This window comes from Mandrillus leucophaeus, unplaced genomic scaffold (genome assembly GCF_000951045.1).
Source record: "Mandrillus leucophaeus isolate KB7577 unplaced genomic scaffold, Mleu.le_1.0 Scaffold3, whole genome shotgun sequence".
Classification (NCBI taxonomy): domain Eukaryota; kingdom Metazoa; phylum Chordata; class Mammalia; order Primates; family Cercopithecidae; genus Mandrillus; species Mandrillus leucophaeus.
Window position 1 is genome coordinate 511269 of NW_012103142.1, and position 26633 is coordinate 537901.

At 51.1% G+C, this 26633-nt stretch overlaps 2 protein-coding genes across 5 annotated transcripts in view; one reads left to right on the forward strand and one right to left on the reverse strand.

Moving 5' to 3' along the window:
- Positions 1-9135, forward strand: part of ITPR3 (inositol 1,4,5-trisphosphate receptor, type 3) — a 75385-nt gene extending 66250 nt beyond the window's left edge. For both annotated transcript variants that reach the window (XM_011986490.1, XM_011986489.1), the window contains exons 46-58: positions 136-222; positions 714-824; positions 896-1088; positions 1309-1434; positions 1892-2064; positions 2685-2849; positions 3570-3762; positions 4266-4370; positions 4450-4577; positions 5337-5502; positions 6153-6313; positions 7516-7677; positions 8279-9135. In XM_011986490.1, coding sequence (XP_011841880.1) covers positions 136-222; positions 714-824; positions 896-1088; positions 1309-1434; positions 1892-2064; positions 2685-2849; positions 3570-3762; positions 4266-4370; positions 4450-4577; positions 5337-5502; positions 6153-6313; positions 7516-7677; positions 8279-8347 — 1839 coding nt within the window. In that variant the 3' untranslated portion in view covers positions 8348-9135. The remainder of the gene's footprint in view (positions 1-135; positions 223-713; positions 825-895; positions 1089-1308; positions 1435-1891; positions 2065-2684; positions 2850-3569; positions 3763-4265; positions 4371-4449; positions 4578-5336; positions 5503-6152; positions 6314-7515; positions 7678-8278) is intronic.
- LOC105544180 (ubiquinol-cytochrome-c reductase complex assembly factor 2) lies at positions 6901-24160 on the reverse strand. Of its 3 annotated transcripts, none has more exons than XM_011986486.1 (5): positions 23964-24116; positions 13963-14037; positions 13062-13131; positions 10304-10336; positions 6901-10244 (listed from the first exon to the last, which is right to left on the reverse strand). In XM_011986486.1, exons 1-5 carry the CDS (start codon positions 24099-24101, stop codon positions 9994-9996), a joined length of 567 nt encoding a protein of 188 aa, XP_011841876.1. In that variant the 5' UTR covers positions 24102-24116; the 3' UTR covers positions 6901-9993. The 3 variants fall into 3 exon arrangements, with proteins under 3 accessions (XP_011841876.1, XP_011841878.1, XP_011841877.1); XM_011986488.1 differs by having other exon boundaries at positions 7936-8017; positions 10209-10336; positions 23964-24139; XM_011986487.1 differs by having other exon boundaries at positions 10149-10336; positions 23964-24160.
- Between the last annotated feature and the right edge of the window lie 2473 nt (positions 24161-26633).

Consider the following 26633-nt stretch of genomic DNA (forward strand, 5'->3'; position numbering starts at 1 on the left):
CCGCCAGCTGCCATCACCCCCCAGTCGCCATTGTCACCCCCAGCCACCATACCCCCCCAGCTGCCATCACGCCCCAGTCACCATCATCGTCCCCCAGCCACCATGCCCTGGTGACTGTGCTGCCTTTTCCCTCAGCTCTCCAGGCACAATAAACAGCTGCAGCACCTGCTGAAGCCGGTGAAGCGCATTCAAGAGGAGGAGGCCGAGGGTATCTCTTCCATGGTGGGTGCTGGCCCCGAGACTGGGGTGGGGGCAGGGCCTGGAGCCCAGGGAGGAGCCTCGACCCAAGGGCGTGGCCTGGAACAGAGTGAGGCCCTAGAATATGAGCCAGGCTAGAAATTGGGGGTACAGCTCAGGAGGCTGATCGGGACTGGCAGCCAGGGGTGAAACCCAGACTGAGAAATGGAAGCAAGGCTCAGGTGGGTCTGGGGTGGTTCTGGAAGCTTTAAGCAGGACCTGGGCTGCACTTGGGCAGGACTGAGGAAGGCCCCGGCTATCCTCTGGGATTCTCTGGTAATGGCTCTCCTGCTCCCCTCCCTTTGGCACCAGATTCTCGAGGCTAAGTCCTAGTTGGGCTGGGCTTGGCCTGGTCTGGCTTGGCGGGAACACTCACTGAAGTTCAGAGCTGGGGGAAGGCCTGGGAGGCTAGGGGCTGAGTGCCAGGCCTGGATGTGCAGGCTGGGGTCTGACCTCCGTGCCCTCCCCATCTCCAGCTCAGCCTCAACAACAAGCAGCTGTCACAGATGCTCAAGTCCTCAGTGCCAGCACAGGAGGAGGAGGAAGACCCCCTGGCCTACTACGAGAACCACACGTCCCAGATCGAGGTGGGCCTGTGGGCAGCAGGGGTGGGCGTGGGGGCCTGGGCTGGGTGTGACCATGTGCTGTGTGTGCTCAGATTGTGCGGCAGGACCGCAGCATGGAGCAGATCGTGTTCCCAGTGCCCGGCATCTGCCAGTTCCTGACGGAGGAGACCAAGCACCGGCTCTTCACCACTACTGAGCAGGACGAGCAGGGCAGCAAAGTGAGCGACTTCTTTGACCAGTCCTCCTTCCTGCACAACGAGATGGAGTGGCAGCGCAAGCTCCGCAGTGAGACCCGCGGGCGGGAGGGTGGGGCGGTCTGGAGCTGCTCACTGACACCCTGTTATAATGGCCTCCCTTGCCTGCCTGTGGGTGCCCTGCACCCACCCCCGCCCCACCCCAAGGAAGCGCTCTTCCATGTGTGGCTTCCTCCTGAGCGGGTCCCCGCATGCAAGGGACAGAGGGTGCTCACCAGGGCCCTCCAGCAGCTCGCCGTTGCCCTCCTCAGGCATGCCGCTGATCTACTGGTTCTCCCGCCGCATGACCCTGTGGGGCAGCATCTCCTTCAACCTGGCTGTGTTTATCAACATCATCATTGCCTTCTTCTACCCCTACATGGAGGGCGCGTCCACAGGTGAGAACACAGGGCTGGCCGGCAGGTTCCCCTGGCCCTGCCATGCCTCCTTCCTGGGTTGGGGCAGAGCCTTGAGGCCAGCTGGCCTCTGAGGGGACCAGATGCAGAGTGTGCAAAAGCACCCCCTTGCGCCATCCTGTGGGCTCTCACCACATCATGGAGACACAGGTGCGGTCCAAGGGGATGGTCAGGGTCTTTGACCTCATGGGAGATGGCGCATGCGTGCACGTGCACATGCACAGATGTGTCAGCCAGAAACAAGACCTGGTAGCCGCAGCTGCAAAGGGCCTCCCGCTGAGGCCTGAGGGGCAGGTGTAATGGAGGAGGCTAAAACCAGGCACCAAGAACTTAACCGAGAAGGCTGCCAGGAGAAGGTGGCTTTTCGGCACCTGTTGGACCTGCTCTGGGGCTGTGGTGGGCTTGAGGGAGCCCTTCTCACCCTGCCCCTGGCCCCCAGGTGTGCTGGACTCCCCTCTCATCTCACTGCTGTTCTGGATCCTCATCTGCTTCTCCATCGCGGCCCTGTTCACCAAGCGCTACAGCATTCGCCCCCTCATCGTGGCGCTCATCCTACGCTCCATCTACTATCTGGGCATCGGGCCCACGCTCAACATCCTGGGTGCCCTCAATGTGAGTGCCAGAGGGAGCCCCCATTCCCAAACAAGCTCATGCTCACTGCATTCAGACGGCAAGCTGGCCTGCTGCTTCCAGAAGCCCCTGCTCCGTCCCATCTCCTCCTCTCTGTTGGGCTCCCAAGTTCCTTATAGACCGATGGCAGGGACTGTTGTGTGCCTTCTTCCTCTCCCTCAACATCTGAGGGCAGCTGGCACCCAGAGACAGAAATTCAAGAGTCCCTTTGGAACAACAGGGTCAGGGTGGCTGTGCACACTGCTGGCTGTGCACTGCCCAGGGGCACTGCTACGCGGCAGATGTGAAGATTCATATATAATGACAATCTCCTGACAGTTGGAAATAAAGTGCTTTGAGCAAGCAACACCTTTGCCTGATAGACCCAGTCAGTGGTCTTCTCTGTCCCCATCCTCCTTTGCCTATACGTCACTGTCTTCCTGGAACTGAGGACCCAAGGGGCTGCTTCTGTATCCTGAGTCCCAGGCGCCCAGATGTATTTCTGGAAGCAATTTCGTTAATGCCGTGCCTCCCAGGCTCTGAGCTGGGCACTGGGGAGGCATGTGTGCAGATTCAGGGTAGGTGGTAGGGTACTGACCCTCATGCCTTGCACTCGCCCCCAGCTGACCAATAAGATCGTGTTTGTGGTGAGCTTCGTGGGCAACCGTGGCACCTTCATCCGGGGCTATAAGGCCATGGTCATGGACATGGAATTCCTCTACCACGTGGGCTACATCCTGACCAGTGTCCTGGGCCTCTTTGCTCATGAGCTGTTCTACAGCATCCTGGTGAGGCCTTCTGGGTGGGCTGGGGCTGGATGGGGGCATGAGGTGGTTGAGGCTTCCCGTGAGTTGTTGGCAGTTCCCTGTCACCAGTCTCTCTGTCCAGTCCTTTTGCTGCTGGACTGGGAGCAGTGAGATTTCAGTCTTCCTCTGCCTTACCCAAGCCTGGCCCTCAAGGCCCTGATGGCCACTCCTGGTGGCCATCTGACCCCTTTCTCCTGTACAGTGGTGGTTCAAGCCTGGACTCTGGAGCTGGACCAGGGGTTTGCATCTCAGCTGGGCTACTACTAGCTGTGTAACTGGGCAAGTTTCTTAACTGCCCCATGCCTCAGTTTCCTCACCTGTAAAATGGTGATTACAACAGCCCCCGCCTTCTAAAATAATTGTGAGATGAAATGAGCTAATGCATGGAAAGCACTTATACTGTTTCCTGGCATGTAGCAAGGGCATTGTAAGAGTTGGCTGGTATTCAGCCACCCGTTTCACCCCTCGTGCCTTCCCCTGGGCCACTCCCTTTCTGTGACCCTAGAATTCCAGGTTCTTTGAGAAGCTCCCCTGACAGACCCACCCAGCTTGGTTACTCCTGACTAAGTGCAGAGACCTCCCTAGAGGAGCCTTGGGAAACTCTGGAGCCCGGGCAGCCCTCAGGGTTCCAGTGGCATCCCCAGCGAGATTGGCTGGCCCAGCCCCTCAAGGCGCCATCCCTATCTCAACCCCATCCTGCAGCTCTTTGACCTCATCTACCGCGAGGAGACCCTGTTCAACGTCATCAAGAGTGTGACCCGCAATGGCCGCTCCATCCTGCTGACAGCCCTGCTGGCCCTCATCCTGGTCTACCTCTTCTCCATCGTTGGCTTCCTCTTCCTCAAGGATGACTTCATCCTTGAGGTCGACCGACTGCCCAACAACCACTCCACAGGTCTTGGAGGCTTCCTCTCCTGGGCAGGTTGTGGGGAATGAGGTTGGGTCTCACAAGTGTCTGGCATCAGGACCAGGACCTGCAGCGCTTACCTCACCAGGCTCCCGTCTGCTTCTCCTCTTGGCTTCTGGGGACGTCTAGCTCACACCAGTCTGCCTCGCTCTTTTCTGGAACACACTGAGTGGGTGGGAGAGCCTTGGGTCTCTGGCCCCTAAGGAACCCCTTGCTTGAGGGCTGGAGCTCCTTGCACTGTCATTCATGTTAAACCCAGTATTTGCAGAAGCTGCCCGTATGCCAGGCCTAGGGGTACAGAGACCCCTCCCTGCCCTTAGTGTGCAACCCAGTGGGGGGCAGAGGCGTGATGACCTTTCACTGTGGCCAGACAGTGGAGGGCTGGCAGGATCAGGGAAGGTTTCCTGGAGGATGTGACGCTAGGGACAGAGCCAGGGGATGATAAGGCCAGGGACTGGACCTCCTGGTGACCTCATCCATGTCCCCTCCAGCCAGCCCCCTGGGGATGCCACATGGAGCTGCTGCATTTGTGGACACCTGCAGTGGGGACAAGATGGACTGTGTCTCAGGGGTCTCGGTGCCCGAGGTCCTGGAAGGTGAGGGTGGTGTGTGTGTGGGAGTCTGGGTGGGGAGGGAGGAGCTGACAGCCTGGGCCTGAGCACACTCTGCCTGCAGAGGATGGGGAGCTGGACAGCACAGAGCGGGCCTGTGACACTCTGCTGATGTGCATCGTCACTGTCATGAACCATGGGCTACGCAACGGTGGTGGTGTAGGCGACATTCTCCGCAAGCCCTCCAAAGATGTGAGCACTCCTGCCCGCTCCCAAACCTGCGGGGCCCAAGCCACTGTACCGATCAGCAAATGTGGAGAGTCCTTGGCCTCGCATCAGATATTCAGGGTTGAACCCCCTCCCCCGAACTTGTATCCCCTTTTCTCTGCTTTCCACACCCGGCCAATTCCATGACATTACTGCTCAGCTGCCCCCTCACCCCCTCATTCCATAAGGAAAGACTTTGGCAACCAAACTTTGCCCCAGGGCTAGGGACAGTGACCACTGGCTTTCCTAGCCCACAGCAGGCGGGCAGAGGGCGGAGCTCATCAGCTTCATCAGGAGGCCTCATGATTCGGCTTGGGCAGCCATGTTCCCGAATGCCAGTCCTTCTGCTGTTGCTGAGAAGGAGTGAGAGGCCGCCTCCCTGGCCAGACAGGGTTTCTGGAATGCGTGTGGCCAGGCGTCCTGAGGGTGGGCAGAGGTGTTCAGAGCTGCCTCTTTCCCTAATCAATGTTGGGGCAGAGACACACCAAGACTCGTAGCCCTACCTCCCCGCACCTGACTCCTGCAGGCCTTCACCCCAGCGTGTCCTGAGTCCACGCTTTCCTAACCCAAACTCAGGGCTTTTGCTTGCAATTCTTGCTCTGGAGCCAGGTTGGGTCCACTCTGCCATCTGACAGCCCCTAAGCCAGAGGCCCTCATCACAGCCCTGGCCCCCACCTGAGTCCTGTCTTGCCCGGGTGAATGTGGGGACCACCGGGCCCAGCCTCCCTGCCTCACCCCCCACAGGAGTCTCTCTTCCCAGCGAGAGTGGTCTATGACCTCCTGTTCTTCTTCATCGTCATCATCATCGTGCTGAACCTCATCTTTGGGGTAATCATCGACACCTTCGCTGACCTGCGTAGTGAGAAGCAGAAGAAGGAGGAGATTCTCAAGACGACATGCTTCATCTGTGGTGAGGGTTGCTTCCTGCTCTGCGGAGGCCGCAGCGGGGCTGGGACATCATCTGATGCCAGCAGCAGTGGCGGTTTGGCCCCTCCTGCCCTGGGGAATCCTGCCCTGGGGCGGATGATTTGATGCATTTGCTTATCCCAGAACTGGGGAGAACATGACCCTGCCTGAACTTGGAGTCAGAAGGGAGCGAGACAGGGCCATCCCTGTAAACCCCTGGGGTTTCTAGGCGAGGACTTGAGCCCAGACAGTGCCTGGAGCTTCTAGTCTCGGTCCAGTGCTTTTCCCACCCCTGAAACGAAGTGCTAATCCCCTCACCAGCCACCTCGGGCTCAGGCAGATGTCACCTGTATGGCCTGTAGGACCTCGCTTATTCAGCCATTCATGCTTCCCCTGAGTTCGGGGAATTCTGGCGTTTACTACTAGAGTCCTCAGTTTCCGCTGCGGGAGGGCTGCAGCTGCGGCAGGGCAGGATCTCCACTAAGTGGCTGTTGCTTCAAATAGAAGTGACCCAAATAGCCCAGAGCAAGCTGTTGGAAGCGCTCATCCTGAGAATAAATGCCTCCCCGCCCCCAAGCTGGGTCCCCTCCAGCAGGTGGCCCTGCAGTGGCTCTTGATGGCTGATGGTTTCATTCCCACCCTCTGCACCCTCAGGTCTGGAGAGGGACAAGTTTGATAACAAGACGGTGTCATTTGAGGAACACATCAAGCTGGAGCACAACATGTGGAACTACTTGTACTTCATTGTCCTGGTCCGAGTGAAGAACAAGACCGACTACACGGGCCCCGAGAGCTACGTGGCCCAGATGATCAAGGTGTGAGCAGGGGCTGCGCCGGGCCTGTGGGCCCAAACCAGCCAGCCATTCTCGAGTCAACATCACTTGCACCAGAGGCCTCATGGCTTTAGCTTCTGAGTGCCCTGGGCTCTGGCGAGGAGTGGCCACATCTGTCTGTCGGCCCTGGGAGGCCAGGGGAGGGGCTTGGACAGCTGCAGACACTTGCTGAAAGGTCAGCAGGGCGAGGAGCAGCAGCTGGAAGCAGCTCTGGGCTGCACGGGGGCCCTGCCGGGGGCCCGCTGCTGTGGAGGGGTCTCCTCCCACTTCTGGGTCTCAGGAAAAATCCCGCAGCAAACCCATCAGCCCCGAAGAACGCGTGTGGTATCCCTGGGCCTGTGGTGCAGTGATGCTGAGGCGGGGTGGAGTCGGGGAGATCCTGCCTTGGCCAGTGATCTGTGGGCCGCTCTCAGGGAGTGTTTTCTAGCTTGGTGGGAAGGCAGGCTGCTTCCTAAAAAGTCTGAATTAGATGGTCCTGGGCTGAAGGGGAGCCTGGAAAAACTTTAAATATCATCTGTCCAATGTCTGTAATAATGGAGTGAAGACAATGAATCATAAAGAAGGAATTCTTTGTCGTTTAAGTCTGTATTTCGAGCTGATCTTTGTGTACAGGTTTATCTGCTGGTCTGAGATTCACAGCTCACAAGGAAGCCGAGAACTGCTTAGTGCCCCTCCCTCCCCACTCCTCTGTCCTGGGAAACGTGGCTTTGCCTCCCAGACACGTGTCAGATGCCAGCTTTCCTCAGCGGAGCCTCCCGCTCCCTCCGTTTGCCATCTGTCTAACTTGTGTCTTCCCGGGGCGTGGGGCGTGCTTGTCAGGCAGGCGGGCAGGAGGAAGGAAGGAAGGAGATTCAGGGTCTGTCTGGGTGCAGAGGCCTTCCTCCACCTCTCAGGGGGTGTTATGAGAGTAAACAGATGGTGCTGATACCAGCGAAGGACTCAAACTCAGCTGCCGACGCTGTCTAACGGAAGTCAGCCTGTCTCGGTGGCAGAGGGTTGACAGAGGGTTGACTGCCAGCTCACTCTGGCCCCAGGGAGGACCAGGTCAATTCAGATTTTCCCATGACACATCCCTGACGAGTAATTTTGTCAAGGGTGTGGCAGAAGCCTCCCCCCACATTACTCTAAATGAGGCCTTTCTGGGCTGGGCCCATGCCTGCTCACCCACTGGTGATGTTTTTCAGAACAAGAACCTGGACTGGTTCCCCCGGATGCGGGCCATGTCCCTTGTCAGCAACGAGGGCGAGGGGGAGCAGAATGAGATTCGGATTCTCCAGGACAAGCTCAACTCCACCATGAAGCTGGTGTCCCACCTCACTGCCCAGCTCAACGAGCTCAAGGAGCAGGTATGCACCCTGCTTGATCCCAGGCCCACCCTGGGCTCTATCCCTGGGCAGCCCCTGCCTGCCTTCATCCTTCCTGCCCCACCCTCTTCCCCACTGGCCTCTGGCCCTGGATGAGAGGGTAGGTTCCAAACCCACTCTCCCCTACATGGCAAGTCAGACTGGGGTTGACAACCCCTGCCTTGGGCCGTTAAAGACAAGGCCAAGTGGAAACTTAGTACAGGGTGGTGGGGCCCTCTGTCTCTCATCCCCTTCCTCTTGCAGCTGCCAGGCAGGTCTTTTGAGGGGATTCCTGAGTTTAAGGCCCTCTTGCCTAGACATCCTCCTCTGCATCTGGCAGTGCCTGCATGAAGATGAGGCAGCCTGTTAGTGGGCTGGTTTCCCAGCTGCATCAGATCCGGGGTTTGTGACACGCTAATTGAGAACAAGGGTTTGGTGCTGACATCGACATCCTTAAAGTACCCCGAGGGGCCCTGGCCCACCGCCAGTGCTGAATAGCAGCTGGGCCCACAGAGGAAGACGGGCGCCAAGCCCTTCCACAGCACCCATGGAGAGAAGGTGCCAGGAGGCCTGACCGGGCCTGTTGGCATCTGCTTAACCCTAGATGACAGAGCAGCGGAAACGCAGGCAACGCCTAGGCTTTGTGGATGTCCAGAACTGCATGAGCCGCTGAGAAGAGCCACTGAAGGCCCCAACAGGGGATGCTCATCACTGGAGACTGCGATTGTGAAGAACACTGCCCCCTCCCCCGGGTTGGGTGGCCCAGCCAGCTGGCCAGCCTCCACTCCCACTCTGCCAGACACCCCGACACCCACCCACGCTTTCAACAGCATGGAGGGGGAGCCTCAGAGCTCACAGACCTGCTTAGAGCCCTTAAAAAAAAAAAGACTTGAAAGTTCACTGGGACTCAGTTTACCTTAATGCCTTAGCAGAAGACAAATCCTACCTAGAGACCTTTGTCCCTTAAAGCAATAACTGACAACTCTTTGTAGTCCTCCTCATGGGTAGTTAAAAGTGGGGTCACCCCTTTATCTCCAAGCACTACATTTTGGCTGCTGCCAGCCTCTGGGGGAGGTGGCAGTAATGCTGTTACTAGTGATTTTAGGGCTTTGTTATTTAACTTATTCCAAGGGTGCTGTGCTCAGCCCTGCCCATGGCTGTACAGCTCCCTCCGTGCCTCAGATCTGCTGTAGCCAGTGCAGACCTCACTGTCGTGTCCATGCCACCCTGGCATGGCTGTAGGTGGCCTGATGACTCCATGATGGACGATCTTGCTCCTGGGACCTGCCTCTTCCCAGGCTTCCTGGGGGAGAGTTGTATGCCCAGGCAAACAAGGGCTGAGCGGCGTTCGCATGGCTGTTTCATGACCGCTTGTTTTTCTCCTTTTGGTGTAATGTTTTACAAATCCTTTGGCCTGAGAACTAATATGTTAATTGCCTTAAATAAATTAATAGAAGTCTAGTCCGTTAAAAAGGGTTGTGTTTCCTGCACTCCCTTGGGGGCTGTGGGGATTAACAGGACACACTGGCAGAAGACAGGAACAAGAGTCCCTCCCTGCTGGCCTGGCCTCTCCTCAGGCTCTCGGGAGATGCACTGAGTGACATCGTGTCTCGGGTCCTCCCCTGAGATCTCCCTACCCAGAACTGCATTTAGGCATAACTAGTTTCTACTGCAGTCCTGTCGATTTTATTTTATGCATTTCAGAACATCCTGAGGAGTCTAGACACAGACGAGGTTGAGAACCCACTTCTAGTTTGTACCCACCAGGGGCGCTGTGGGCCCAGCCTGGTCCCTCACGGTTCCAGACAGAAGAATGCTCAACTAGGAAAGTGAATGTGTCTATCAGTAAGAGCCAAAGTTCCATGGAATAATGAGGTGACCCTGTGTGTGTCCTCAGCCAGCAGGGCCTCTGACTTGTGGCCACCTACAGAACCTGCCCACAATGCTGAAGCCAACTGCAGCTGAGGCCCCGCCTGGCCAAGGCCTGTCTATAGCTTCCCTGTCCCTTAAGCCAACTGGGCAGTGTGGGTTTTTGCAAGGTCAGGGACAGAGGCCTGAGGTTCGTCCTCTGAGTCAGTGGGGATGAGGGCCAAGCAGGCTTTTTGCCTCTCTGGGCCTCACACTTCCCTGATGCTTTCTGTTTGCAACAGGATGCCCTTTTCAGTATTCACTGCTATTTTTGGCTTCCTCCCAGGAGCTCCTACAACAAAAGGGAGCCCGAGTATCTTGCCAGGAGGCACCAGACCCCTGCTGGAGGGGCGAGGGCTCCTGTGGTCCTGCAGGAAGCACCTTGTGCGGAGGCCCCATTACCTTCCCTTGTCAGGCCCAGAGGGAAACCTGCATTTCCTCTCCCCAGGAGATTTCCCTCCCCTGAGCAGCAGTGACAGCAGACAGCCCAATCACCATCCCTTCTGAGGCTGAAACTTTCTTTAGAGCCTTCCTTTCTGGGAAGGCTAGAGGAGATTCCCAAACCATAAGGTCATGGGGAAACTGGGGCAGTTTTATTGACGATGGCAATGTACAAGACTCCACACCTAGATACGTGGGCGAGGTAAGGCCTGAGCTCAGGCCTTATGATCCTCCTCAGGACCCTTGGAGGAAAACTTCTCCTGCAGTTTCTTCCACATGCTTTTATCCATTTCCTTAAGCTCTTCCAAGGTGTCTGCAAAAGGGAAAGACAAAAAGAGAGAGACAAGTCTAAAACTTGATGACGCAGATTGGACCCATGGGGCTTTCCCGACACAAGCATGCCTTGCTTTTCACACAGTGTGTTCCTGAAAAAGGGAAGTGTAGACCCAGCTTCTGAGGAGCAGATCAAACAGGGTAACAGAAGTGACCACTCGTGGTGACTGAGCACTGTGTGCCACGCTGCGTGCCCAGCACGCTCTCAGTGGTTTCTTGCCCTCTCCTCACCCTTGGCATCAAAGCAGGGTGTGCTGCTCGTTGCCCTGCTCCATACGAGGGCAAAGAAATGGCCCTGCGCTGTCTGCTGTGCAACCCACAGGCCCAGATGGTCCATCGCAAAATTTGGCCTGCTCCACACAGGCCTGTCTCATTTTCAGGTGTGGAAACTGAGGCAGGAGGCGGTGAAGTAACTTGCTCAGTTTGCACAGCTGGGAAGTGGAGCAGGGATTTGAATCCTGGCGTGCAGGTCCAGCACATGCTGTGGAATTAAGCAGGCACTGAGAGAGGGATGGACTTAGGCCTGAATCCCAGCCCATTGTCTCCCACTGTGGGTCCCCTCCCACTGTGGGTCCCCTCAAGCACATTACTCAACCCTCTATACTTCGGGTTCCTCATCTGTAAAATGAAGATAAAAACACACATCTGCAGACAACTTGGGGAGAGGTGAAAAAGAAAGAAAGAAAAAAAAAACATGTACCTCCAAAGTTGTAAGGATTAAAGAAAATCATGGAAGTAACTTGCTTGGCACACAGCCTGCACTCAATGAAAAGGCAGCCATCTCCACCACAGTGCGGGTGGGAGGGGCTTTTGTTTAAGAAAATACACGTCCCCACACCCAGGAACCAAAGCAGGGTTTCTTGGCCTTGGCACTACCAACACTTTGGGCCAGATAATTTTTCGTTGTGGGCTGGCCTGTGCATCATCGAAGGCTGTTTTGAAGCATCCCGGCCTCTACCCACTAATGCCAGTAGCACCGCTGCCCCCACCACCAGTTGTGACAACTAAAAATGTCTCCAGAGATTGCCACATGTCCCCTGGGAGGCAAAATCACCCCCAGCACAGAACCATTTTTCTGAAGTCTCTAGGGCTAATGTTCCATGAAATCTAATTTTACGTATATGTTAAATTTTAGATATTCTTATAATATTGTTTTGCTTGCCTGGCCTGAATTTTCACGTTAACAAAACTACCGGAGAAAAGGGTGTCTTTTCTGACCAAGAAAGGTGACAGAAAAAAGCCCCTGCTCTGGCGCTTTTCCGGAAGTCCACGTTTCCAGTGTCCAGGTGGACATTGAGGGACACTGTCCATCTCCAAGCCCTGAGGCCTCCCTAAGGCGCTTTCCATGACACCAGTCCCAGGGTGGACACACACGTGACCCAGAACACAGCACATTTCAGACTCGCCAGGCCCTCAAAGCCTCTCGCTACAAGGTGCTGCAGGTCTTTTCTTGTCCTGTCAGAGGAAACATTTGGTAAGCTTACGCCACACAATTTGCAACAAAAATACGAGGCTTGCTGTGAAAACAAATTCTCAGCAAATTTCCTGGAACTAAACTTGCAGCCAGAACAAGCTGCAGCGTGGACCAATGGCGGGACTATCTCCTAGCCTTCGTTGCTGCCTGTTTTCCACTTGCAGAGGCTGCCCTGAGGTGAACAACATAGAGGGCAGAAGCAGGGCCTCTGGAACTTATTTCCACCCTCACTTCAAGTTCAAACTTTGCTCAAACTGTCCAGGGCCCTCACGATAATGTGCATCAATGCTGCTAATTACACAGACCCAGGGATAGAAGAGTAAATTTACACATTAAAAAAATCGCCAATAAAGTGATTTTGCCTGGCCAAAATATCTTCACCCATTTTCCCAGAGAGTACTGGAATAAAAACAGGGTTAGAGTTGACATGTAATAGCAGGTGACACCACCAGGTTTTAATCTCAGAAGATGGTTTTCTAGAAGCCCAAATCCTCAAAACTAAGTTGCTGAAGGCTGCCAGAAGAAGAGGAAAGACATATTTCTAGAATACCAGAAGGAAATGTGTCAGGGCCATGCCCTTCCAGAAAAGGTTAGCCTATTTTTGTATATAATATACTTGGCAACAAAAATAGTAATTTTCCAGTACCTGCCTACTTCAGCCCTGGCTCTCCGGCCCCCCTCCTTAGGGACAATGGAGATAGGGAATTAAGGAAAGGACAGGCTTGGCAGGATGTTTCCTTTCTTGTTAATCAGAGTCTATCAATGACTCTAAAACATACCTAGTTCAACTCATATCTAACCCACAGACCACGTCCCCTGGGTCAGATAACTCTTAGGCGGATATCCCCAAACACGTTTATTGAATGGCTTTTTGTTTTAATTAAAACCTTCATTGTTTATAAAGCCCCCTTAGGACCATAAAAATAAAATAATTTTCCTTCCATCCTGATTTCAACTACTTCCATTTGGCAAATATGTATTCCCCTGTTCCCTGCTGCCCAGCCTTGAATTTAAAAGCACTAAAGATAGATTTTCTTTTTTAAACAACGCCTTTGACCTTCTCCACAGTATATGGTCAAAATGCATGAGCCCTGTAGCTTCAGAATTTCCTCTAGGCTGTTCTACAAGACTTTCCATCAAGCAAAGCTGCCTTCTTAGACAATTCCCCTTGGCCACTCAAACTCAGAGTCATTTGCAAACCAATGAGAAAAGGCAGCTGTGCTTTCATTACCTGTGGACAGGATCAGCTTGTACTCTTCCAACGACAGGCCACTGAAGCTGGTGTCTCTGGGGCGAGGGTACTGGTCACCGGGGCAGAAAGGAAGTGAAGGGAGGAGAGAGATCAGTCCACAAGCCCTGCTCTCTGACTGCATTTCATCTGGACCCTAGGCAACCAGAGGCCAGGCCTAGCAAGAAGAGCAGCGCCACCTTGAGGTTAAGACTTGGCCTCACAAGAACCAGTACAGTCTCCAGCAGGCAGCTCCAACTTTAATGTACCCATGAGTCCTCCCTGGAAAACGCAGGTATGGGTGGGGGCCCTGATTTGCTTTTCTAACCAGCTCCCAGGTGATGCCCATGCTGCTGCTCATGGATCACATGTTAGTAGGGAGGATTTAGAAAAAATCCATCTTCCACATAGGCATATGGCCACATTTGTGGAGTTACTGACCACATTTTTCAAGTATGGGAAAAACCACTCTAAATGGAATTTGACAGTAATCATGTTGGGGCCTAGCTCCGGAAAGGACGGCACTTTCCCAATCATCCCACCTTTATCACCAGAGTGTGGGGAGGTGTCAGTTCCAACAGAGTGAATGGGAAAATTGGTATAAATCCAATGGCTGTCAGACACTCCCAGGAGCACACACTGGCATATCAAATACATGGCTTCTATTCATAATTGGTTTTCTTTGTTTCTTCCCTTTTCCCTGTATTCACAATTTTAAACAGCTTTATTTAGGTGGTGTAAAAGCCTCTACCAGGCACCTCTGTTGGCTTGGTTGAAATTACTGGTTTCATTTGAAAGCAGCAAAGCCAATTCTTTACAAAACATTACATAATCAGATTTTCACTCATTCTTATTAGTTGTCCTGTCAGAAAGCTGGGGATATAAAAGACTGTGGCCCACTCACCTTGTGTTTGTAGTAGTTTGAATGGAGTCGCGCTAAGCTCTCGTACATCTGATCACAGGCCTCAGGCTCTGCAACCTGAAAAGCAAAGAACCCCCAAGGAGGTGAGCAAAGGAGTCCTGCCTCCCACAGTGTCTGTACCTCGAGGAAAGACCATACTTAATAAGGCATTCACATGAAGCAGGCCTGCAGCTAGCACTGGCTTCTCCACTCTGCGGGAAGCAAACCTGGACTATAGCTCTGCTATTAGAAACTACTTTTTGGAGGCATAGCTCTGCCTCATCAACTCCCCAACCTGCAGAAAAATCAGATTAATCAGCAAACAAGCATTTGTGGAGCATCTGTGACTTGTGAGCCACGACACCAGCTGCAGTGAGAGATGCCACAATAGAAATGTAAGGTTGGAAAGGCGTGCCTAACAAAGGGGGTGCTGGGCAGAGTGGGCTACAGGGACTCAGTGGGGGAGTCCCCACATGTTCAAGCGGTCAGTGCATGATGGAAGTGAGACGACGCTAGGTTCTGAAAGAAGCACAGGGGTCAGCGGGCAGAAGGGAGAAGGGCAGGCCTTCCTGGGGGAGGAGATGCTGTCAGCAAGGAGGAGGAGGCAGGAATCCTCTGCGATGCTTCAGGCCAGACCAGTAGATTCTTTTTTTCTTTTTTCTTTTTTTGAGACAGAGTCTTACTCTACTGCCCAGGCTAGAGTGCAGTGGCACAATCTTGGCTCACTGCAACCTCCGCCTCCTGGGTTCAAGTAATTCTCCAGCCTCAGCCTCCTGAGTAGCTGGGATTAAAGGCATGTGCCACCACACTCAGCTAATTTTTGTATTTTTTAGTAGAGACAGGGTTTCACCATGTTGGCCAGGCTGGTTTCGAACTCCTGACCTCAAGTGATCTGCCTGCCTCAGCCTCCCAGTGCTGGGGTTATAGGCGTGAGCCACCATGCCCAGCCTCAGACCAACAGAATCTTTTAGCAAAGGCAAAAAAAAAAAAAAAAAAAAAAAAAAATCACCTGAGTTTTCATCTGTGATAAGTGGGGAGCTGCTGAAACTCTACAAGAAGGGAAGAAACATGAAGGCAGCAACATTTAAGATAAAATGGGTAAACTGAGGAGAACCAAGATGGGACCACAGTTAGGTCCTGCTAGAAAGGAGATGGCTCAGAACCCTGAGGCGTTGCCATAGAAAGGGGGATATAAGTAAATTCTCTGGTGCCAGAGACAGCGATGCCCCGATGGGCATTCTCTGGAAGACGCAGCATACAGAGGAGGTGTGGTCAGGAAGACAGACAGCATACAGAGGAGGCGTGGTCAGGAAGACAGGCGGCATACAGAGGAGGCGTGGTCAGGAAGACAGGCAGCAGACAGAGGAGGCGTGGTCTCTTCCCTCTAGTTCGAACTTTCCCTTTACTCTGTCCTTGCTATTACTTATGTATAATTCTTTAAATTTTTCTGCCAAGAATTTTGAAAAGCTCCCCAGAACAAAACTTTCTCTTTTACATTTTTTTCCCCCAAAATTCAAATGATGGATTTTTTCCTAACTTAAATCCTTCCTTGGAGAAGGCAGAGCATAAATAAATCAGTAGTAAAGGAGTTTAATAGGCAGCTCCACTGCTGCCTCTCTGTGCATGTCAAATGAGGTCCCTACTTTACAGCAAACAAAAAAGACAATCCATCATTTAGTTCTACCTGACCCATTCCTGGGTTCAGGCTACTCATCATGAGAACAGCTAGATACATCAGAAGAGGAAGGATTATGGCCTGAAGAGGTGGCCAGTGTTTGCTGAATAATAATCAAAGTCATTATCTGAGTGGACAGAATGAATGGAAAAGGATGAGGCTGGTGCCTCCCTGCTGCCTGACAGCTCTTCCAGGGAAAGTCCCACTAGAATGGACTTCTGCACACATCTGGACGAACACATCTGGAATATTTCTTCAGCAGGGCATGCATAGCCAAAAGCTAACGCTGGAGTGCAGTGGCGCGATCTCAGCTCACTGCAACCTCCGCCTCCCGGGTTCAAGTGATTCTCCTGCCTCAGCCTCCCAAGTAGCTAGGATTACAGGCACCCACCACTGGTGCAGTTAATTTTGTGTATTTTTAGAAGAGACAGGCTTTCACCATGTTGGCCAGGCTGGTCTCGAACTCCTGACCTTGTGATTTGCCCGCCTCAGCCTCCCAAAGTGTGCTCACTTATAAATTTAACAGGCATTCACTGAGACCCTAGAGCATGCTTGGCCCATCCATGAGCAGGGGATGCTTGGGTGAATGAGTACCTCCAAGGCTGTAGGGAGCAGTGGAGCCAAACTGTCTGGGTTGAATCCTGGCACCATCCCTTATCAGCTATGTGATGTCAGGCAAACCATTCACTCTTCCCCCATGAAACACACTTAAAAAAAAAAAAGTTGCCAGTTTATCTTTCTCTGTATCTGTACATACGTATCTTTCTTCTGATCCACTTGAAAGTAGGAGCATAATGCCCCTTCACCCCATAGTATTTCATTGTGCATTTCCTAAGAAGAACATTCTCTTATATAACCACAGTTCAGTGATCAAATTCAGGCCACTTAACATCGATACAACATTATTATCTAATGCACAGTCCATATTCCAATTCTGTCAATTGTCTCAATAATAATCTAAGGAAAAACAGGATGTCCTGCTGCATGTAACAGTCATGTATCTTTTAGTCTCTTTTAATCCGGGACAGTTCCTCGGCCTTTGTCTTTCATGCATTGAACATTTTTGAAGCATACTGGCCAACTTAACCTTTCTTTTAAAAGAAAATATAATAATAGCCCCTACTTCCCAGGGTGGTGTGAGGATAAATGAGGTAATGCTTGGGCTGCTCTGAATTCCAGGCCTGGAACACCGATAAATGTGAGTGATTAGTTTTTCTTACAGTTATTAGTAGTAAAGAGTTGTAGTAAACACAGGCCCCTGTCTCACAAAGTAAGAGGGGAAAGGACAGAACGGTTTAGGACCACCCTGGTGAGAGTGGAACGAAGGGGCATGTACGAGGTGCTATGGGCCTGCGGGGCCAGGCAGGAAGTGCTGGAGAATGAGCGGCTGAGGATGGGTACATGTACCAGCAAGGGAGTGGGGGCGCTCCAGGCACAGGACCAGGTGGAGCCCGTGCCCAGGGAATGGGTCAGCATGTTATCAGTGGATCAGCATGGCTGGTGTGCACTGCAGATGATGGCGCTGGAAACGGAAGTGAGGACGGATGAGAAACTGCTGAGGCTTCACTCCTGACTGACGCTGGTGGCTCTCAGCGGTCACTGAGCACTCCATGGTCTGCCAAGAGAGCAGTTGTCTGCTGTACCCGGTCTTCACCTGATGGCCGCTTATCTGGACCCTCCCATCCTGCCACCATCCCCACCACCTTCCCAACTAAGCTCTTAGGAAAGGAGTCCACACGCTGATTTGCATTCCTCCCATAGCCTCTGCCTCTCTCCTGGGCTTCTAACACTGCTTCCTGATAAACCTGCATTCCAACCAGATCCTCACCCTCAAACACCTTGTCAACTCAAGTTCCTGCTCCAACTCTCTAGCAGTGAGAAGTCACCAGTAGGCTGCTCAGCAACCTTGTATCATACCCTCAAGCAGGTGTGCTATAAAGTGCTGTCCTTCCTTGCCACCTAGTCCCATCTCTGATGGGCAGCAGGACAGACAGGAGGGGTACAAGGGACGGGTCACCCTTGCAGAGTGCTGCTCCTGTAAGAGCAAAGTGCACAAAGTCTAAGTGCAAAAAGCAAAGTGACGCTCAGGTACTCTCACTTCTTAAGCTTCCTCTGTGTGAAAGAGACAGTCTCCTAGAGAGTTCCCAGAAGTCCTGGACTCAATTGTAATGCGAGAAAGAAAATCAAACACCTGAGTCCTAAAACAGACTTGCTACCCAGTTTCCTGTTTGAGGTCAGAAGGTGTCTGAGGCTGTAAAAGCAGCTCAGTGGAGGTGACAGGAGTTTGAGATATACCCATTTCTAGCAAGTTCTTACTGCCTGAGGAGTGATGAAGCCTTGATCAATGCTGGGTTCCTAGCCACAGATAACTCAAGCTCAGCAATTAAAAAAGTCATCCTTAAAAGGATGTCAGTGGAGACATCTGTCAAATTCCAGAAGCCTCACCACGTTCCTATAGCTTACACTTTATTCACAGACTCCAGCACTAACATTCCTGAGTTCTGAAATGCAGTTTTTCTGATGAAATGGACTGTGCACTTTTAGAAATATTCTTAATACAAGCTTTAAATTAGCTGATTTTGCATTCATACCTAATGAGATCATGGACGTTTTAGGACTAATAGCAGTGCTGGGTTTGAAAAAGGCAGCAGTGGGGACATTATGAAAAATTCAGCACTGCTCCCCAAATATGAATAAAATAGATGTTCATCTGACGAGTGTCCTTTATAGCTCTATTTTTGCTCCTTTTGCATTTCCCCTGCTCAGTCGTCAGTAAATTTCTCTTTACCATATTAAACTTTTATACATACAAATCTACATCGGTGCCGCAGGCACTGATTTCGATTTTCCAAATTGAATTTTGGGTGGTGACAGCAATTGGTACAGCGGCCCCTATTCTAGTCACACAAAGGGACGCATAAGCACTTTTGGGAAAGGGTGTTGCAAATTGCTTTGCTAATTAAGGTAGAGCTGGATTCAGTCCAGGAGGATCTATAAAAAAAGGCTTTCAAGACTTGGTAATCAACTTCTGAAATGAGTTCATTCTGTTATGGGAGCCTATTCCCTTCAATTGAGTTGAAAATGTATTTCTTGAGCACCTACTATAGAGAGAGTGCCCCACCAGGGGACTGTGAGGGGCCATAAAGAAGACGACCCAGGCCGGCTGTGGAGAAGCTGGCAGGCACACTGCAGAGACAAGATACACATGAATTAGAAACCAACCCTGCCCGGGGCAGCATGCAAGTGAGAGCCAGAGCTGTGAAGCACGGGCCGCTGCAGGAGACCCGAGGTGGGAGCTGGGCACCAGGCTGTGCTGACAGGGAGGTATGGCAAGGAAGGGCTAAGTTTCACTGCAGCGACAGTGCACAGAGTGAGGAGTGCCGACCTGGGCATGAGTGACACAGGGACCAGAAATGACTGGGAGGATGAAGCATGAAGAGGCACAGGACAAGGGTGTTTTAGGCAGGCAGAACTTTTAAGGGGAACCCAGGGAGGGCTCCAAGAGCCTGGGAAGCCACCAAATTCTTGACAACTCTGTGTTTGGGTTTTTGGAGGTTGTAGGGGTACGGTGATCCACAGTGCACTTAAGTCTCAAAGGATCAGAATCGCTTGTACCATGGACAGTTTGGGAGACCATGAGAAGACACCCTTGCTGAGCCTGGGGCTCGTGTTGGGGTGGTGAGAGGCAAGGCTGGAAACACAGGCTGGGACCAAGGATCAGAGGCACTGCAGGTCTCACAAAATTGCCTGCCACCTGTCCAGGAGGCAACAGGCAGACCCCAGAGATCTTTGAATAAAGTAGTGACCCACCAAAAGTGGCTAAGAATTTATCCCTTCAGCAGGAGGACTGCAGTTTTACATATGCAGAGATAAACGCCACCCCTTGGTGTGAATACTACCCTAGCTCACACTGGCGCCATTCAGAATTGGAAGAGAAAAAAAGATGGAGATGTTTGCATTCCCTCTTAGAGATGATTCTCCTTACAACTCCAGGTTGTAGATGGGCTCAATATGTAACTAAAAATAGGATAATCTGCTCTTAGGACACTCTTCAAAAACATGACTTCAGGGGGCTCACAAGTGGGGGTGAGCAACGTTGACATGGCTTCACCGTGGCCAGCATATGCCAGGTGGCTTGGGAGCTAGCTCCCTGCCACACTGAGGAATGCCAAGGATCAGGCCTCAACTGGATGACTGACAAAACAGAATCATAAAAAAAACCTTTGAATTATCCTCTGAGAAGCTGGAAATATCATTTACATTATTAGAAACTCAAGAAAAAGTTTAACTTCTTTCAAACTGGGCCAATATTATTATACTTAAACTTGGATACAATACAATTAGAACTCCCTGGTGGGCGAGCCCCTTCCTGGGCAGCAGCTCTTCCAGGCCACCCCTCGGAGTTGCAACTCATGCTACATAAGTGGGTGCTGGTGTGCAGTCTGGGATCTTTTAGGAAGCACCTAATGAACTCATTAGAAAGATCTGCTCCTTTCCCTGTTGTTAAGTCAACAATTACAGTTGTTGTGCCACCTTCCCCCATGTTGCAATTCTTTTATTAAGCTCTCAGCGCTGTAGGAAACACGTGTTCTTAGACAAACTGTATTCAAAAGGGGCAAAGCCCATAAACACTGACTTTTTAAAACTACACAATAGGATATGGGGTGTAAGAGGAGTTAGGTGTGTTCCTGCTCCCACCACCACCTCCCTGCTTGGTGGGTTTAGGGTGGACCACGAGACTCCCCAGAGGGCAATTTGAGGTGGAATAAATGGAGGCAGTGGTTTTTGTACTCTGGTTTTGAGTATGAATTATTAATTTGCCCTTAAGTTAACCCAGCTTTTCTCTGCTTGGTGTCCCACCCAGGACCATCTTTCTTCCCATCTGGACTGGTAGTGGCTGGGGCAAAGAATAGATGGGTAAACACAGGGAGTTCCATTTGCTGCCCAAACTATCTATGGCCCAAAAAGGTTTGAACAGGCAACCAGGGGAAGGAAGTGGTGTGATGTTCACGGAAAAAGAGGTTGTTCAGGTTGTTCTAACAATAACTTGGAACAGCAGCTGAGGAAAGGCCAGGCACCCAGGAGACGATGCACACTAGGGCCAGGAGGGCTGGGTATGTTTCTCACTTGGCTTGTCTCTTACGGCTAGAGAACCCCCAGAGAGTTGTCTTGTTTTTCTGATTCGTTTCCTCATCTGTAAAATGGGAACAGTAATGGTTACCACTCAGCTGCACTAAGGATTAAATGAGATCATGCCGGCAAAGGTGTGCTGTGCACCTTTCAGGGTGATCATTAGGACGAAGGAAGCCAAGAGGCTGAGAGGAGGACTGACTGCCTCTCTCCTCTACAGGAATGGAAAGATGGCCTGAACAGAGCTACTTTCCCCTCCAGTCCTGTCTTCTGGCAACCGGCATAACCAAGGAGGAGCTCCATACTAGTCAGTCAACTGGATCTAATCCCCACCTCCTGCTGCCAGTTTAATGAACAGCCTACCAGAATCACCTTGCTTTCTCAAGGTCTTTATACATGATCTGGGGGTGTCAGTAGGAGTGACTCACAGTAGTGTTTTCAATTCCAGCAAGGAATTGCGCCCTTCAAAAATTACCACAAAGATTTACTAAGCCCAGGTGCATTCTCAGGTGACATCAGGATGAGGTACCACAACAGTGGTCCTGAGTAATGCTCCTGCTGCCATCGTGATGCACTGGTTCACTCTACCAGGAATGCATTCATCAGCTGCTACAGAATCATCAACAGAGCCATGACTTGCATCTGCAGCTGGGACTCAAACCTGTGTGGGCCTTTGACTGCTCAGGAACAATTTCCCTAGGTGATAACAACTCCAAAAGAGAAAACTCTTTCCTCCTTTGCTGGCTCCTCTTACACTAACAATCAAGCAAGTGAATGTAATGCTCTCTCACCTCCCCAAAGATGGAGCCTCTGACTGCCCAACTGTAAGCTCCTTGGTGGTGAGGGCCAGCTTATGGCCTTCTTCCATAGATCCTGAAATTCCCCAAACATGGTAAGCTCTCAAATCAATTCTCCCCACTCAGAACACACATATATTCCTTTCTCACTCTTCACAACTTCTCTTTGTCTAGTTCTGCTACATCTGAAACTATATTCAGACAATTGTCTCATGAGCCACAACCAATTATTTACTTATCCATTCAGACATTTACTGAGTGTTTTTTATGGGCCAAGAACTATGCTAGACACTGATAGGGGAGAGGGGGAAAGATAAAAATGGCATCATCTCTCTTTTCAGGAAGCTAATACTAAAAACATGCAGGGAGTACAGCTTTAGGAAGCTCACGGGGTTTGTAGAATTGGGACTAGATAAGATTCTTGCCTTAAAGATCTTGCCACTTTGGGCCAGTGAAGACCACCATGAACAATGGGAGGGCCCTGGGTATAGTATAACCTGGGCCAGACACTCCCCAGGCTGTCAGCCAATCAGCAGTCCAGTCACAATGATGCCACTGGGCATGCTCCTGCTCCTTTAGGTGGGCTGGCTTGGCTCTGTTTTGGGCTAAGCAAAAAAAAAAAAAAAAAAAAAAAAAAAAAGGCCATGTTCCTTCTTTGACAGGTCTTGGCCAAGTTTTGCAAGTCATTTCTTCAGACTGTGTGTGTATGTATCTCGTTTCATTTCTGGTCTCTTGCTCGAGCCCCAAGCTCAAATATAGCACGCCTACTTGACATTGCCACTAGGAAATCAGTGTACTTGGCATCTCAGGTTTAACCTGCTTAACACCGAACTCAAGATATTCTTCCTACACTTCACCTATTCCTGCCTCAGTAAATGGCACCATCTTAGACCTAGACGCTCAGGCCAAAAAAAATCTAGGTGCTATCTTTGGTTCCTCTCTTTTCCTTTATCCCACATCCCACATATCAGCAAGTCCTGCTGACTCAACCTGCGCATAACCTGAATCCAGCCACTCCCATCTTCTGTGCTGCCATCCTCATCCAACCCCCCACCATCGCTCGCTTATAGTACCATAATCGGCTTCTCTCCAGCCTCCTTGCTTTTTTGTTATTGCCCCCTATAGCCCACTCACCACACAGAACCAGAATAGTCTTAAAAAAAGTAAATTGGGGCACGCCAGTCCCCTCACTAAACATCCCCAGTGACTTCTCACTGGCCTTACAATGAGGTCTAACAGCTAATCAGAGCAGATAATATCCTACTGTGCCTGGCTCCTGACCTCCACCTTAGCAAACTCCACCTTACTTATTACCCTGCAGCCATTCTGGCTTTCTTTCTGTCCTGGAACATGTCAATCTGCCTCCTGCCTTTGGGCATGCGCAGTGTCTGGAATGTCCTTCCCGCCAAGTGTACATGGCTGGCTTATCCTCTTGCCTTAGGTCTTACCTATGTGTCATCTCCTCAGAAAGACCCGACTAATAACATTACTCTTTTATCATGCTATCCTATTTTCTATTGATCACAGTACTTATCTGTCTTATGTAGACCTACTTGTTTATTGTGTCCTGAACTACAATGTAAAACTTCATGCGGGCAGGACTTCACCTGTTTAACACTGCTGTTTCCCTAGCACCGCTCCAGGCATATGGTAGGTGCTCAATAAATACGAGCTATATGAACGAATGAATCGCAGAGCTGCAGCGCCAACCTGGAGGACAGCAAGAACGTAGGCCTACTACTCACACACAGCTACGTGAGCTGAGGACCCAAACCTGCTGCACAGGCTTACAGGGCTCAGGAAGAACGCAAACGCTTAGCTGGGACCTGCAGAGTTTACTGGGGATTAGCTCAGTCAATACACAACACTGCGAGATAATGAGGTAACGTTACCGTGACACGGGAGCAAAAAGCTGAGGCTGTCACCAGCTGCCACTGGTGTTGTGGATCTCAACTGTCTGCACCTTGAATCACCTGGAGAGCTTTTAAAACACTGAGGTCAAGATCCCACCCCTAGAGATTCTGTATCTTAAGTTTTTGTTTGTTTTTTGATTTGCGGAGACGGAGTCCCACTATGTTGCCCAGGCTGACCTCCTGGGCTCAAGCGATCCTCCCGCCTCCGCCTCTCAGAGTGCTGGGATTATAGGTGTGAACCACCGCGTCCGGCCCATCTGGAGTTTTAAAAAAGCTTCCTCGGCAATTCCAAGGTGCAGCGAGGGGAGAGCGCTGAGTAGAAAGGGCGTAGCTCTCAGTAGCTCCCTGGGGAGAAACGGGGGTCTGCGCTCACGTGCGGCCTGGAAGGAGGACGCGCGCATGCGCAGATCCCGCTGCTAGCGCGCTGGTTGGCCCCGCCCCTGCCTCGTCCTTTCCTCCCCTCGTCCCAGCCGCCTCCCCGCCGGTCACCTGGGTATTCTCTCCCTCCCGAAAGGCCTGTGCTACCCGCTGTCGCAGGTAAGCGCCCAAGTCCCGGCCCCGTTTGGTCTCGTCCACTGGCCATTCCTCACAGAGCTTAAGAAAACGCCGGTACCGGCTGGCCGCCATTTTGGGCCCCGTGTGTTCCCGCCTTAGGGGGAGGAGTCGCCGCCAATGGATGGTACTTGCGCACTAAGTCTCGCCGCCTTAGGAGTGGGGCGGGAGGCCGAAGTGGGCATGCGCGACTTTGCAGGCGCCCAGTTGCTCTCCGGGTAGGGGCGCTGCTGGCCTTTCTCTGCAAAGCGAGCTAATTCAGTCGTCCTCCTCCTGGAACCGGCCCAGCTCCCAGGGGCAAGGCGGACGTGGAGTACCTGAGGGACAGCTTTGCTTCTCTTTTTCAATGACTGCACAAGCTTGAGACTAAAAAACCCTCCTCCGAGGCCTCCGCTGTTTTGCATAAACCAATACATTTGCATGTAAATACAGGTTACTGGATGAAGATGTGTTTGAACGTTGTTCGTGTGTGCCCCTGTACCTGTCACTATCCCTTGGTACTCTGCCGCAGTTCCTTCTTTAGTGCTTCCTAGTTCTTGTTCCTCTCTGCCCAGTCCCTGCTAGTATCCCTTCTGTTCCCCCCTTCCTACCCCTCATAAGCCAAACATTTTTCTCTGGGAGGCCCAGGTTTTCTAGAATGAGCAATGCGAACTGGGTTGATTCAGAAAAACTGTTTTTTTTTTTTTTTTTTTTTTTTTTTTTTACAATTTATTAATTTTGTATTGTGGTAAAATACGCATAACAAAATTTACTATCTTAACCATTTTGTTTTAGACAAGGTCTTGCTATGTGGCCCATGCTGATCTCAAACTCCTGGGCTCAAGTGATCCTCCCACCTTGGCCTCCCAAAGTGCTGGGATTACAGGTGTGAGCCACCACACCTGGCCTTAACCTTTTTTTTTTTGAGATAGAGTCTTGCTCTATCACCCAGACTGGAGTGCGGGGAATGGCGCAACCTCTGCCTCCGGGGTTCAAGTGATTCTCCTGTCTCAGCCTCCGGAGTAGCCAGGATTATAGGCGGCCCGCCACCATGCCCGGCTATGTTTTGTATTTTTAGTAGGGATGGCGTTTTGCCATGTTGGCCAGACTGGTCTGGAACTCCTGACCTCAGGTGATCCGCCTGCCTCGGCCTCCCAAAGTACTGGGATTACAGGAGTGAGCCACGGTGCCCGGCCAGCCATTTTTAAGTGTACAGTTCATAGGTATGAAATAGCACTGAATAATATCGTGCAGCCATCACACCATCTCCCTAACTCTTGTAAAACTGAAACTCTATACTCATTAAACAATAAATCCCCATTCCCCCCTCTCCCCCCAGCCCCTGGCAACGACCATTCTATTTTGTCTGTATGATTTTGATTACTCTAGGTACCTCATGTAAGTGGAATCCTGCAATATTTTTGCGACTGGCTTATTTTGCTTAGCATAATATCTTCACCTCAAGGTTCATTCATTTTGTAGTATATGTCAGAATTTCCTTCCTTTTTAAGGCTGAGTAATACTCCGTTGCATGTATGTGCTACATTTTGTTTATGCATCCATTGATAGACACTTAGGTTGCCTCCATGTTTTAGCTCTTGTGAATAATGCTGCTATGAACATGGATGTACAGACATCTCAAGACTTTGCTTTCAACTCTTTTGGTATATACCCAGAAGTGGAATTGCTGGATCATATGGTAATTCTATTTTAAGTTTTTTGAGGAACTGCCGTACTGTCTTCCACAGCAGCTGCACCATTTTACACTCCCACCACCAGTGCACAAGGGTTCCAATTTCTCCGCATCCTTACCGACATTTGTTATTTTCTGGTTTTTTGATAGTAACCATCGTAATGGGTGAGAGCTGTATCTCAATGTAGCTTTGAGTTGTGTTTCTCTAATGATTAGTTATATTGAGTATCTTTTTATGTGCTTAGCCATTTGTATATTTTCAGAGAAATACTTGTTCAAGTCCTTTACCTGTTTTTAATCGGGTTTTTTTTGTTGTTGTTATTGAGTTTTAGGAGTTCTTTGTATATTCCAGATATTAATTCCTTGACCGCTATGTGATTTCAAAATATTTTCTCCCGTTAAAATGTGTTTGTTTTACCAAGTCTTCTCTTATATGTCTCTAGCTACATCACCATGTGAACTGATTTTTGTTCTCAAAAGACTGTCCCACCATCTGCATTTTTCATAAGGAAGCCTCAGTGTATCTCTACTGTCCTGTATTTAGCCAAGACCATCCAATGTGTACAAAACTTTGCTTCCTCCAAACCTTTTCCTTCTTGCCCTACCTACATTTTAAAGGTAAATCTAGGAGAGTCCTGCCTTCAAGAAGTTGACAGCCAAGTCTGGGAGTGTGTACATAACCAGGACATAAAGTTACAGATGACAAGAGCTTTAACTGAAGTGTTAGACAATGCTAGAGAGTTTGGAGAAACACAGGTCTGCTGTTCAGAGGAGAGTGGGAGAAGATCAGGGATGGCTCCAAGAACAACCAGAGGCAGGCCTGGGGTGGCAGTGGGAAAGAGAGGGAGGAGTTTAATTTGAGGAAAGATCAGTGGGTGATTTTAACTGGAATGACTTTAACTGTTCCGAAGATGTTAAGAGTAAACCACTGAAGG

Excerpts from the sequence above, each read along its gene's own strand:
- LOC105544180 (XM_011986486.1), bottom strand. The coding sequence starts at position 24,101 with ATGGCGGCCAGCCGGTACCGGCGTTTTCTTAAGCTCTGTGAGGAATGG. Across the intron at positions 14,038-23,963 it reads GGGAGGGAGAGAATACCCAG|GTTGCAGAGCCTGAGGCCTG; the intron begins GTGACCGGCGGG and ends TTTGCTTTTCAG. Across the intron at positions 10,245-10,303 it reads GCTTAAGGAAATGGATAAAA|GCCTGAGCTCAGGCCTTACC; the intron begins GCATGTGGAAGA and ends GAGGATCATAAG.